General features: G+C 43.7%; 1 protein-coding gene and 1 long non-coding RNA gene across 2 annotated transcripts; one reads left to right on the top strand and one right to left on the bottom strand.

The window, feature by feature from the left end:
- Window positions 1-8,005: 8,005 nt before the first annotated feature.
- On the bottom strand, window positions 8,006-10,333 carry KCNA1 (potassium voltage-gated channel subfamily A member 1). Its single transcript, XM_072650325.1, has one exon. It carries the CDS (start codon window positions 9,749-9,751, stop codon window positions 8,267-8,269), a length of 1,485 nt encoding a protein of 494 aa, XP_072506426.1. The 5' UTR covers window positions 9,752-10,333; the 3' UTR covers window positions 8,006-8,266.
- A 1,152-nt stretch (window positions 10,334-11,485) lies between these two features.
- LOC140531339 (uncharacterized) lies at window positions 11,486-12,959 on the top strand. Its single transcript, XR_011976328.1, has 2 exons — window positions 11,486-11,706; window positions 12,243-12,959. It is a non-coding gene; the product is annotated as an uncharacterized lncRNA (long non-coding RNA).
- Window positions 12,960-13,790: the final 831 nt, after the last annotated feature.

Genomic DNA, 13,790 nt, shown 5'->3' with positions numbered 1-13,790 from the left:
TTCTGTTTTTATAAAGGGCACCAACATACTTTCAGTGTCAAAGATTCACAACTAAGAGTCATCTTCAACTCTCTCTCTCTCTCTCAACCCCCATAGCCAATCAGCTGTCAGGGTTTCCAGTTATAGTTCTTCAACATCTCTTGAATACACACTCTCTTCTCTACTCATCCCACTCTACCCTAGTACAGGTGCTCATCCCCTCCCCCCTCAACTACTGCAATAGCCTTCTAAATGTCCTGTTTCTTTCCTCTCAAATCCATCTTTACACAGCTGACAAATTTGTAATTTTAAAGCACAGCTCTCACCATGTCACTCCACTGTTTCATGGAGTCCCCATTATCTTAAAGATAAAATCCAAACTCTTTCATTTGGCATTAAAACTTTTTGAAATCCTGGCTGAATATGCATTATTTTCCCTCAGGTCCTTCCACTCCAATTAAACTGCGTTCCTTGTTGTCTCCTGAACATGCTAATCCATTTCCCACTTCTACACCTTCGTAGAGACTTTTCTCCATTCATGGAATGCTCCCCCTTACCTGACCTCCACCTCATGGAGCCCTTAGCTCCCTTGAAGATTCATTAAAGTACTACCCTCCTCAGAAAGCCTTTTCTGATGCCTCCAGCTTTGTTCACCCTCACATCACTCCATATATATATATATATATATATGTATATATATGTATGTATGTATGGAGAGAGAGAGAGACATACGCACATATACATATATACATATACATGTATCCTTTAGTTATTTATCTGTAAGTATGCTGTATACCCCAGTATACACACACACACACACACACACATACACAGACACACACACACACACACACACACACACACACACACACACACACACACTGGGGAGGGAGGAGTAGATATACCCCCAAGCTCAGGAGCTTACATTACACTGTCTCTCCCTCTTTTATGCGTATCCCATGTACCTAACTCAGTACTGACACACAATAGGAGTTTAATGAATGTTTGCTAATTATTAGTAACAATGTCATCAACTTCTAGCTCTTTGCTTTGCTCCCCAAAATAAGTGAGGGGAAGCATGGGTCCCAGGAGAGAGGAGATGCTGGAAAAGGTAGTGAGAAGACACAATACAATCAAAACTTAACATTTTTTACTTCAGTCATATGCGATTACTTGAAGCTTAAGGAGAAGAAAGAGGAGTGAGTGTCTGAGGAAAGGTACCGAGCCAAAGCAGCCTGAGAGAAAGGGAAATGTGAAGAGATCATTGTCAAGGTTTGGGAAAACTACCTAACTCACCGATTTTCCCTCTTCAGCATCAGAGTAAGAGTTAAACAATGAAGCGTATCCAACATTTTCAGCATCAGACTTTCGGGGAAGATCGGGTGGCTGAGTTGGTACAGAGGGTTGTTTTCTAACAGTAAAACATATATAGACTTCGTCATAATTTCAGGGCAGCAACACAGTCCCTCCCACCTGATCTTCCTGCTCCCTCCTTCTTTAAACTGCCTTTTGGTTAAGGTTCTCAGTAGACTGTAAGTAGTCACCAAGATCCTTCTCCCCGTATTAGTGAGCCCTCAGAGACCAAATTATATCTATTCCCTGTTCTCAACTCCAAGGGTTGCATTGCTTCAAAGTTAGCTTGGCTTCTTTTTCGCTTGTAAGCTGGGAAGCTACTGGCTCCCTCCCCAGGCTTGGCCCTGGTAGTTATTTGGTTCTGACTGCAGCTGTTTTAAGAAGGTTTTCCACTTAGGCTGAGTCTTAGAAAAATTCACACCCATCCTTTCGGTCCTTCCTCTACCCTACTGCTTACTCTTCATCTGGCCTGCCTCCTGGTGACACCTGAAAGTCCAGATCTATGCAAAGTGTAGGGTGAGCTTCCAAATTAGGCTTCTGGGGTCTTGTTGCTCTCATCGCTTTGAGAGAGAGAGAACAGATATCTGTGACATTTTTTCCCACGTATCACAACAAAAGCATTTCTGGTTTAACACTGGATGCACAAACACTTTGTCCTGGCTCTGATTCTAGACACACAGCACCTGAATGCTTTCTTTACTGATGATCCATAATAAGTAGGATAAAACAGCACCCTCACAAACAAACAATGAAACAACTTCTCAGTCTTGCAACCAACCAAATAGAAATGTCATCACTTCCCCAACTCAGTCATAGATGATGGTCAAAAAAAGTCATGCCAAGAGCATGAGCCCCATCAAAGGAGGGAGAAAAAAGTATCATAAAAGAAATAGCTAACAAATCACCCTGTCCTTCCATACATTCCACCGCTCATTTGCACTGGGCCATATGATGTCAAAACATATCTTTACAATTATGTCAAAATCCCAAAATACTGCTTAATCCATAAACTCAAAACAACAACAAATCACAAGTATATGTCCAACAGCATATGAGAAAATGGAATCCACTACACGCTTGGGCCACATTTCCTTTTTCACTCACTAGGTTTGGGTCCCCCATTGCTTATGCACATCTGTTTCTGGCTGGATTCAGTCTGAGGAGAATCCTACAATCAGCACCTTCATTCAACCTCAAAGGTGTTCACCACTCAACAGAAATGCTACAAGTTTCTCCAAGGGAACACATGTATTCATGATTCTGTACCAACTCCATCAATAAGTGAACAGTAAGTGAATAAGGTCTATCAGTGTCCATACTGAGCTACATATCCCAAAGAGATAAACTGGACTCCAGACAAATAATTAGTCGAGATGTTCCAAGGTAAGATCCTTAAAAATTATCTTTAATTGATGCCAAGTATGAACAGATAATAAAGTGACAGAAGCAAGGAAAATTGCATAGATGAAAACTATGCACTTCAGTTAGGCTCTCAACTCATAACATTCAATGTCCTCTAACTGACAAATCCAAGAGCTTTGTGAGGAGAGGGGAAAATGAGCAGTAACCTGAAAATAAGGTTAGCAATTTGCAAACTCAGGAAGCAAAATACTGCTTTGTCAGCTTCAATGGTTTGTTGCCCTGATGGTGCACTTTAAATTAATACTATTCACTTTCTATTTTAACCTTGGTGATTAATACTTTATTTTTAAAACCAGAGGTATGTAGTATACAGCCCATATTATCTACCTGCAACTGTTGAATATACGATTTCCAAACAGTGCATTAGAGAATAAAAGTGCTTTTGCATGTTAATGGAAAGGAAAAACTTTTCAGCTGGCATATTACACATCCCCTCCCCCCACCAACTTTCCCACCTTTCCCAGTCCTCTAACCTTATTTATTGTTTCAAGGGTTTGAGGTTTTGTTTTTGCTAAACTGTGAGTCACAAGACTTTCTTTGCACTTTCTGGTTTGTGTTGTAGAAAACCCAAGTAGCCACCCTGCCACTCAGGCACCCTTAAAGTAAGTCTTATGGTGGGAGGACTTCCTTAAGAAACCCTGTCAGATGTCCTGGAACTCCCAGGAAAGTCTATGGTAGTTTTACCTGTGTGAGAAGATGGTTTCTGGTCCTGAATACTTATATATTAAGTAAAGATTTAGGGTTTCAAACTGAAACCTTAAACCTTGAAGCTCATTCAAGGCAGATGAGGATTTTTAGCTAATTAGCACATCATTTGCTTCTTTGCAAAATGAAGTGTGTAAATTTCTCAGTATCTTGCCTGAGGGATGAGGAAGATAAATTTTACATATATCTCAAAGTTCTATAACGTAAACATGAGCAAAATGGTCTGAATGGCAGATGGGATTCCACCTCCTGATGCCACCAACCAGTACAGATTATACCTGATTTCATGTTTATTTTTCTTTAATAGGAAAACAAAAATCAGGTCTGACATACCAAACTCCTCATGACTTGAAGTTTCCTGCTTTAAAAAGTTCAGACTGATTGTTTGGCAGTCGCATTCTTCCTAACAAATTGTACAATGGATGGTTACCACCCACCAATTCTCACCACTCCCAAGAATATGCCATTCCTGGAAGAGAAAGGAGAATTGCCTTCTGCTCAGTCTTTCTTTCATTCTTTCTGTTTTACCCAACTGAGTTATCTATCAACCAAACAAGAAGTTAAAATGATGAGCGTATGTTTCTAGATCTCTCACAATAAATGGGGGATGGGATAGGACCTTTATTTCCTGCCTCCCTCAGATATATTTTCTCTTATTTGGAAAATCTGAAAGTGATGCATGAAATAAAAGAGGCCCTTTCTCCTACAATGGAATGAGAATTCTACTTAGGGAAACACATCCCTCACTTAAGGTCTGATGATTATTATGTCTAAGTGAGTTAGGATAGTAATTTCCCTTTGTGCTTCAGCTCTACTGTAATGGGAACTAAACCATCTATACAAACTCCTTTTTTTAAGGAAATGATTGATTGTCCATTAGCCATAACTTCAAGAAACTGCTGCTGCTTAACTTGGTTTCATTGGGCTAACCCACTACCAAGGAACTGAATGACTGAGTTAATAACATCAACTTTTTTTGGTGGGACACAGCAAGTCAAAAAAATAACAGAAAAGGTTTATGGCTATAATCTGTCTTCTACACATTCAAGGACAGAGGTGATTTAATTTCTTTGGTCACTTCAAATCTGTCGAGTTAAGTTAGCTCCTTTCAGAGCTTCTTGGTACACTAACAGCACTAGCAGGGACCAACATTTCACCCTATTAAACTAGGGCCCCTAAATTCTAGAAGGGCTGATTTCTGCATATCAGCCCTTTGGAAGTTTTCTCCCCCTGGAGAAAACCAGTGTTCAGAACATGAGCCATATCAGTCTCTGGGGAAGGAAAGGAAAAGGGCAAAAGCCAGTCAAAAAAAAAAATAAACAAATAAGCCAAAGGGTATTCAATTCCTTAACAGGCAGCTTTGTTAAGTGCACCTTCAGGTCTACAAATACATTTCAGCCCTGTTGTAGTGCAAGGAATAAGAGCTTTTGTCGAACTTTGCATGCCTATACTACACAAAATGATCCCTTTAAGCCATCCTTGTTGAATTCTGGAAATGAATTAAGAATGGGTAAGGGACATCTAGACTCCCCGTACCACCCCCAAACTCTTTAGAACTCACCCCAAACCCTGGTCAACAGGCCCATCCACATAGCTCTTTCTCCTCTAAGACATGCAGAGAGTCATCAGTCCAGTGGACAGGCTAAGGTGAAGGTTTCCAACTGTTAGAGACACCTAGTAGCCAGTCAGTCTCATCTGCTTTTGGTGCTACTGGCTGGTCCTTTCAGCATCCATCCCACAGCACTGAATGGATTATTGCTGTTGACTGAGTGCAGTTGAACACAGGAAGTTGTGCGTTCTAGACCTCTGAGTGGAGATGAAGGATTGGAACATTCTTGGTTGTTTCGTAGTTGTTTTTGAAGGTGGCTTTTTTTCCTCCCCTAAGCAGGGAGTTGTAGAGGGGAGGGGAGATCGAAAGGGAGAGTGATGAATGGCTGTTGGGGTAAGGGGGAGAGTGGGGAGGAAGCACCACAGGCTCATTCTGGAGAGGTTTCTCGTCCTACAATCAGGTGCCTTCCAATTATCACTGGAAGGTCATGTTCCCTTTTAAATGATCCTCTTCACATAGGGTGTGTCTGTTTGTATCCATCCTTCCGGCTCATAGAAGCCAAACAAGCAAAGAAAATGTCTAAATTATTTTGCTTTAGCTCAGCAAGTAAGCCTTGTGCACGATTATATTGTGTTAAGTGCCTTATTGTACTGCCTAGAGAGGAGGGAAGGGCAGAAGGGAGAAAGGAAGAGGAGAGATTCCTATACAAAGCAGGACAGGAGAAGGAAGTGGTCAGCAGCGGGCAGCCTCATGCTAAATTCAAAATGAAGCTCCATCCCCACCTGTGTGTCCTTAAAGATTTTTGAGTGCCTCTCAGTTAAGTGACAGCTGTTTGTCTCCAAGGACCTATGCATTTCCTTCCTTTAGCTGGTTCATAAGCAGACCACCACTCTCTGAGGTTGGTGATTGGGGCAGGGGTTGTAAGGTGTTCAGTTAATAGAGGTGGGGGCAGATAGACAAAAAGAGGGTAGAAAGAAAAAAATTTTTAACTAGAAAACTGAAGGAGTTGAGATTTGGAAGGACATGGAAAAGGTTACTGAGGTTTACTGAGTTATTCTGGATTCCAGAATAACGGAGAACTAAGAAGGAAATATGAGAGGAATGAAAGAGCATAGTACTTGTACATGATCTGAGGAGACACTTAAAACTTCATAGGGACTCTGGCAGGAGTCAAAATCCCAAAGCATTTCTCTCAGTTTTTAGAAGAATAGGAAAGGAGAGATTGAGGCCATTGTCCATATTCAGTCTGAAGCTGGGTCTCAGGCCTCAGGTCACTGTCAACATCAGACTACCAAAGAGAAGCAAAGTCCATTGATGACACAGGACATGGTTGTCCTTGCTGTCTTCTCTCCAGGAGTCAGTATGGTGTGGTCTTCTCATGTTGGTGGAGGTGGGGATGGGGGAGTGAGCAGTGAGGGAAGGAAGATGGTGAGGGTGGAAAAATTAAAAAAAAAATGCCCCAGCTCCTCCCCTTTCACCCCTCTTTTAACTTTGCAGCTGTTTTAATGGAGGCACTTTCTGCAATTCAGTGGGTGCAGGATAAAGGCACTAAGCAACTATTTAAATAAATTGATTTTCTTCAGTAAGTTCTCAAAGGGAGTACCAAAGTCCCTAAAGACCTCAAATCATAACTGCAAAAAAAAAAATCATCTATAATTTGGATGCGCACATTAGATAGTTTCATTTACATTCTAAGAATGCACCAAAAAGCATGCAGTATTGCACCATTTTTAGTTTTGTTTGTTTTTGTCTTTAGCTATAGAGGATACCGTTTCTTAGGTGTTGCTATGTATAACTTGATAGCTTTTTATTTCTTCCATATACTTTCCCTTTAAGGGATGGGAATATTTTATCCTCTTTCTGACAACACCTGGACAGAAACCAAACATTTCCCTGAGCAAAGGCAGGAAAATTCACTGAGTCCCCCTCTCCCTTCACTTTGTTTGGGCCCTACATATCATAAACTTTTTTTTACTAATTTTTTTCTTACTGAAATCATGCATTAATGAATTCAAGTTACACCTTAGTCAAATAGGCCATGATGCGGAATAATAGAACATGCTTTGAGCTCCAAAAAAAGTATTCCCATTTGACTAACATATGCACTTAAATACAGTACTTTAAATTACTAATAAAATAGGTAATAAATTAAGGAGTGCACTTTTGGTGAATGCAAATGAAAAAGGGCCTATTTTTAGAAGAGTTAGTTCAAAAGAAAGCTTATCCCCTATTGTCTGAGGTAATGATCCCCACATGCGATTATAAAATAAATAGTGTCAAATTCAAACATGCGTATTAAACTCCATTTGTTCTCTTGCAACAAAAGGGGGAAGAGGGGACAAAAGTTTTGCATCCAGTTCTTTTAAGTGAAGGGACAAGGAGCTCTAATGGGGAAGAAAAACTTATGTATAGTTCATCTGCAGTTAAGAAAACTTAGCAGCATTGCAGATGTCTCAATTGATTTTTTCCCTAAAAAAAAAAAAAAAAGGAAAGAAATCTTGGCTTGGGTAAGAAGGAGAATGGGGCAAAGAGAGAGATCATTACAGATCAGGCCCAATATTATGTTTTAAGGTGCTATATGGCCCATTCATGACTTACTGATTTTTCAAGAGGATAGATACACTTCAGCTGATTCAAATAAAAACGGTCAATATTCTTTATGCTTTTTGGTCAATTCATTTATACATATATCTTATATGTATAGGTAGTTGATACACTTTCTTTGATATACTGTCTGTGCATTTCGCAGAGATTTTTAACTGGAGTCCCATGCATATTTCATTTTTTTATACTTCTAAATGATCATCTGTTTTTAAATATTTCTTTAAAATTAAGTTAAACAAGCAGAGGGATGAAAAACATTTCTATATAGAGAAGCATATGAGTCTTATTTTACCTAGACTAGTTCAAAGACTGTTCATTTGTTTTTCACCAGTTATGGAAAATACCCTTTCTTTCTCTTTCTTTTTTTAAAATAAAATGAAAATTGTATTTTTTTTTTTATGGATCCTGAAAGCTTCTGGTTCGCTGAGCCAAAAAATCTGCAATGCAATAACGCATTTACAGTTCAATAGAGCATTCAAAGACTATTTAGTAAAGTATCTACAGAGTGTGACATAAGTCACTAGGTTTTTTGTGATTATTGTTATTTGAGGTTGTTTTTTTTCTATTAAGTCTTTCAAGTTGCTAAGTGGAATTTGTGTGTGTGTGTGTGTGTGTGTGTGTGTGTATATGTGTGTGTGTATTATGTTAATTTTTTTAAACATCCGTCAGGAGCTTGCTCTTGTTAACACAGTTTTGGTTAGCTGTAGTGCAGTTGCCAGTTCTGATATTAGCCTGTCTATAATGGGCTATACTATTATTCATATCCTCTTCAATTTCCATGTATTCAGATTTGCTGATAGTAGAGGAGCTACGGCGACTGAGGTCGCTATCAGAGGCTAAGTTAGGGGAACTAACATGGAGCAACTGAGCCTGCTCTTCCCCTTCAGTTTCTCGGTGGTAGAAATAGTTGAAATTGGACACAATGACAGGTACAGGCAGGGCAATTGTCAGCACACCAGCGATGGCACACAAGGAGCCCACGATCTTGCCTCCAATTGTCACAGGGTACATGTCACCGTATCCTACAGTGGTCATGGACACCACAGCCCACCAGAAAGCGTCGGGGATGCTTGAGAAGTGAGACTCAGCGTCTTCTGCCTCTGCAAAGTATACAGCACTAGAAAACAAGATAACCCCAATGAACAGGAAAAAGATGAGCAACCCTAGCTCTCTCATGCTAGCCTTGAGAGTCTGACCTAGGATCTGAAGCCCCTTGGAATGGCGGGACAATTTGAAGATTCTAAAGACCCTTACCAAGCGGATGACTCTTAGGATGGCCAGTGAAGTGGCCTGCTCACCCTTCTGGTTGCCCTCCTGCTCTGCCATTTCAGTGCCCAGGGTAATGAAGTAGGGGATGATGGCCACTATGTCAATGAAATTCATGATGTTCTTGAAGAAATCTGTTTTGCTGGGACAGGCAAAGAAGCGTACCACTAGTTCAAAGGAAAACCAGATGATGCATAATGTTTCCACGATGAAGAAGGGATCTGTAAAAATGTTGGATTTGTAGTAGAGCGTTGTGTTGTCACTTGGTTGAAAGGTGCTGAATTCTCTATCTTCTTTTAGTTCGGGCAGGGTCTCCAGGCAGAAAATAACTATAGAGATGAGGATTACCATGACTGAGACAATAGCAATGACCCGGGCAGGCCCAGAGCTCTCGGGATACTCAAAGAGGAGCCACACCTGGCGCTGGTACTCCTTCTCTGGCAAAGGACGCTCTTCCTCCTTGATGAAACCCTCATCCTCTCGGAACTTCTCCATGGCCTCCTCACCCAACTCATAAAACTTGATCTCTTCTGAGAACATGTCCAGGGGCACATTGACAGGTCTCCGAAGGCGCCCTCCAGACTGGTAATAATAGAGGATGGCGTCAAAGCTGGGCCTGTTGCGGTCAAAAAAATACTCATTTCTCAGGGGATCGAAGTACCGCATGCGTTTCTTGGGATTCCCCAACAACGTGTTGGGGAACTGCGCCAGGGTCTTAAGTTGTGTCTCAAAACGCAGCCCAGAGATGTTGATCACCACCCTTTCACAGCAGTCATGGTCGTCATGGTCTGCTGGCCTCGGATAGCTGATGTCTTGGGGATGGCCCTGGGCGGCAGAAGCCTCCTCCACGTTTTCTCCGGACATCACCGTCATGGTCTAAGCTGGGTGGAAGGGTGTGGAGCAGAGAGGGGAAACTGGGGTGGTAAAGATGTTGGAAGGAGGGGGGGGAGGGTAACCAAGTTCCCCTCCACCCCCCACCTAGAGTGTTTGAATCCGCCACCCCTTGGGGAAAATAGCCCAAGGGGAGGAAGGAAACTAACGTGGGCTCAATCGATCTACTCTCACCCCAACCTAGTTTTTCCCCAAATTGGAATTCCCCCTTCTAGCAACACCTGGCTTCTATTCTGTTGTGGAGGGAAGCGTGGTTTTTCTTTCCCCTCAAGGTAATGTTGCTCTGGCAAACTTCAACATTGCTTTTAGGGGGGTCACCCCTTTACCCCCGCCCTAAATCGTCATAAGAATAGGACTGGGTGCCGCGTCAGCTCAGCAGATTCCCCTGCCTTCCATTTCTCCCTCTTTCTCTGGTCTAACCTCCCTCCTACCCCTCTTCTGCTGCTTTTTAAGCTCCCACCAGGGCGATCGATGGATGCTGCAGAGAAACAGAAAGTGATAGGGAGGTATAAAAAAAAAAAATCAAAAGCATTCAGACGGAACGCATCTACAGAAACTGCAAAGGCACATACATCTATCCACCTTTCCCGTGTTGGAAAGCACCAGGCACAGCACACACGCGCACACACACGCGCGCGCGCGCACACACACACACACTCACACACACACACACACACACACACACACACACACACACACACACACACACACACTTTAAGTTTTCTAGATTCTCCTGCCCACTTCCCAGATTCCCCCTGTAGCTGATCTGTTTACCAACTTCATTAACAAGTCAGCCCAAAGGTGGGGGCTACCAGAGATCCAGGCTTCTCCCGCCCCGCTCCCCCTCACCCTCCCCATTTTGATTCGTGCAGCCAGCCCCCCGAATGGCTGAGTCCTACCGGGCTTCTCGTCTTACCTGGAGGGGGTGTCTGGGCAGGCGTCAGCGGCGATGTTGACTCGGGAGACGAGTTCCTGTTGGAATGCGGCAAGTCTCCTCGGCGGCGGCGGTAGCAGCAGCAGCATCCAAAAGGCGCAGTGGCAAACTCAGCCTCCAGCTCTTTCCTCCTGCGCTCCTCTCCTTGCAGAGGACGCTTTATAGGTCCGCTGCTGCTGAAATATTTATACCCACCCCCATTTCTAACTCGATGCTCTATACAGAGAGAGAGAAAGATGGGACCCCTCTCCAGTTCCAAGTTGCAAGGGGTTGCTGGAGATGGAAAAGGGTTGGGAGGCGGGGGGGGGGGGGGGAGGGGGGCAAGGGAGTGGGGAGGAGAGGTATCTCTCCAAAAGCCCTGGAATTAAAATAAAATTAAAATTCAAAACAAAAAAATGTCTCTCCCCCCGGCACTCCAGGAGTCTCCGCTTCGCTTCTAGGGGAGCGGGGGGAGATCCAGGCTGTGGGCGGCAGGAGAGAGCCGCCCCCGGCTCTACATAGCTACTCCAGCACCTCCACCCCGCCTCCCGCTAGCTTAGTCCTCCAGGAAGCTCCGCTGGACACCTGGGGTTTGGGAAGCCTCGGAGTCGAGCGGGACTATTGCGGTAGTGACAGCAGCCGCGGCGGTAGCAACGGCAGAGCGGCGGCGCGGTCCATTTCTGGACCCTGCAAGATCAGCAGAAACCCGAGGAGGCGCCTCTGGTGCGGAGCGGGGATTGGCCCGCCAGGGTCGTGGGATGGGGAGGGGGAGGAGGAAGGAGCTGGAGGATAGAGAAGTGGGCGGGGGATGGGGAGGGGGGGTGCAGAGGAGCGAGTTTCTCACCCTTGTCAGCCATCCTTCTCCTCCTCCAACGAACACCCATCCCCCGAACCTCACCCTCTCCCTCCTTAGCCCATCCCAAATGGGAACCTCAACACGCGAAACTACCCAGCTGCGACCTTCCCAGGGGATTTAACATTGCAAATGACCACTTTCTACGCAATGCAGGATGTAGCACTCAAGGCAAGCAGAATCTCTGGTGGCTTTTATGTGGATGCTTGTAGAGATGTGTCCGTTCCGCATTGAGTCTCTTTAGTCACTGTGTGATTGCATTATTGGCATACTTCCCTTCTCCCATCATTTCCCCCGAAAACCCCTCTCCACCTTCCCAGCACCCACCCGACACGTTCCCCACCACCCCAAGAGCTTCCGTTGCCTGAGGTAGTTCTACTCCAAGGCAGCTTCTGCCCTTTCCCTGGCAGTGCATCTTTTGGAGTGCGAAAAGTCAGCAATCCGGGTTCACTTGGGTTTGGGATATTCTTGAGGGGAAGAGAAGGAATCATCTCCTTGCGTCCTAACATGGGTATGAAGTTTTCTTGTTTATTTTTAATTAGACAAGATGTGCCTGCCCGTGAGGGGACGGTTTCGCCTTAGCTTTGTGGCGTATCCTACCCACTTGATGCCAATTGAAAATCAGTTAAGTGGAAAACCTAGCTGAACACCCCCAGCACATACACTGCCCTTTCCTCCTCACTCTCGATCTACTGTTTTCCCGGTAGATCCCCCCTACGGAGCCACATGCCGTCCTTGCCACTTCTCCAATCAGGAAGCCGCCCCCATGGAATCGCCAGGCGGTGAGATGCGGAGTAGGACGCAGTACTTGGCACGAGGAGCCTGGGCGCATAAGGCACACGGCGCCAGCTGTGCCCCCGTAGGCGCTGCGCCTAAACCTGCAGCAGAAGGGAAGCCAGAGAGCACACTCCAGCTCTTTAGGGCTGCGGCTAAGCCTCTTAAGACACAGAAGGGGAAAGCGGGAGTCGCCAGTGATTGGTTCTCCTTGATGTACTGGCACCAACACCCCCACATACACACATTCACCCCCCCTTCCTCTGCTTACACCATCTCTTTAATCAAGGTCAGTGGCCCCAACCTCCCTGTTTGGCTCACTCTAGAGAATGTCTAATGGATTCCATGCTTCCCTGGACACTTATAATAGCAGTTCAGCGGTTACTTGAAAAGAAAGAGTTAAAGCTTTCCTTTTTATTTATGTGTTCCCTTCCCCCCTCCCCCCCATACTCACACCCCTGCATTCCTTTTGAGGATGCTGAGGTATCTTATATAAGTACCTCTTTCCCTCAGTCTTAAGCTACTAGTCCAAATGTCATCCTCTCTAAATACGGATTTCCCTCCATCCCAACTACCTAGAACGAGTTGTCCTATTAGATGCTGTATGATTTGACAAACATTTGGGCTTTGAAATAAAGGAGAATTAGGCATATTGTTTAAGCAGTTTTATTTAGAATTTTGCTCCTAAAGATAAACTACAGTCAAGATTATTCCCCTGGGAATCCCTGTTACATCTTCCAATGAAATGTAAGCTCCATAACTCTTTGTCCTGTTTTTCATTCCCAGACCCTAGCAGAGGCACTTAATAAAGGCTTGTTGAGTTCAATTGAATTGAATACCCATAGAATCTATCTGTCTTCCTGGTCGGGGCTGCAAAAGCACACTCTAGTTTTGCTGACTCAGCATTTGGAGATTGCAGTCCTAAAAGAACTTGAGTCTAGAAAAGGATGAAGTGATCCAGAAAAGCTAGCATGACTTTATCCAAGATATTTCATAGCAGACAAACATAATTTCCTTTTTTCCATTGGGTTACTGACCTGCGGGCTTGAGGAATACTGTAAATATAGAGTTTATGTAAGTTTTATTAAACATTTGACAAAACTTCCCATGCTCTTCTTGTGAATAAGTTGGAGAGGTGTGGTCTAGAAATAGTAGGTAGATTCAGAATTACTTGAATATTAGACTAGGAGAGTATTCACTCTAATAGTTTGTTGTCAACTTGGAAAGAAGTCTCTAAGAGGAATGACCCAGGGACCTGGGCTTGATCATGTGCTATTTAACATTTTAATCACTGACGTGGATAAAATCTTAGATCATATGCTCATCAAATTGATATATGGCACAAAGCTTGGAGTGACAGTATATTAATGAGAGGGGGGCAGGATTTCCAAAAGGCTTAGAAATTTCAGCCAAAATTTAAAAGATGAAATTAAATAAAAAATTAAATTAAATAAATATAAAGTCACACTGGGTTATAAAAA

This window comes from Notamacropus eugenii, chromosome 3 (genome assembly GCF_028372415.1).
Source record: "Notamacropus eugenii isolate mMacEug1 chromosome 3, mMacEug1.pri_v2, whole genome shotgun sequence".
Classification (NCBI taxonomy): Eukaryota; Metazoa; Chordata; class Mammalia; order Diprotodontia; family Macropodidae; genus Notamacropus; species Notamacropus eugenii.
Note: the sequence above shows the minus strand (reverse complement) of the source record. Positions and strands in the feature narration are given on the sequence as shown.

Excerpts from the sequence above, each read along its gene's own strand:
- KCNA1 (XM_072650325.1), bottom strand. The coding sequence starts at position 9,751 with ATGACGGTGATGTCCGGAGAAAACGTGGAGGAGGCTTCTGCCGCCCAG.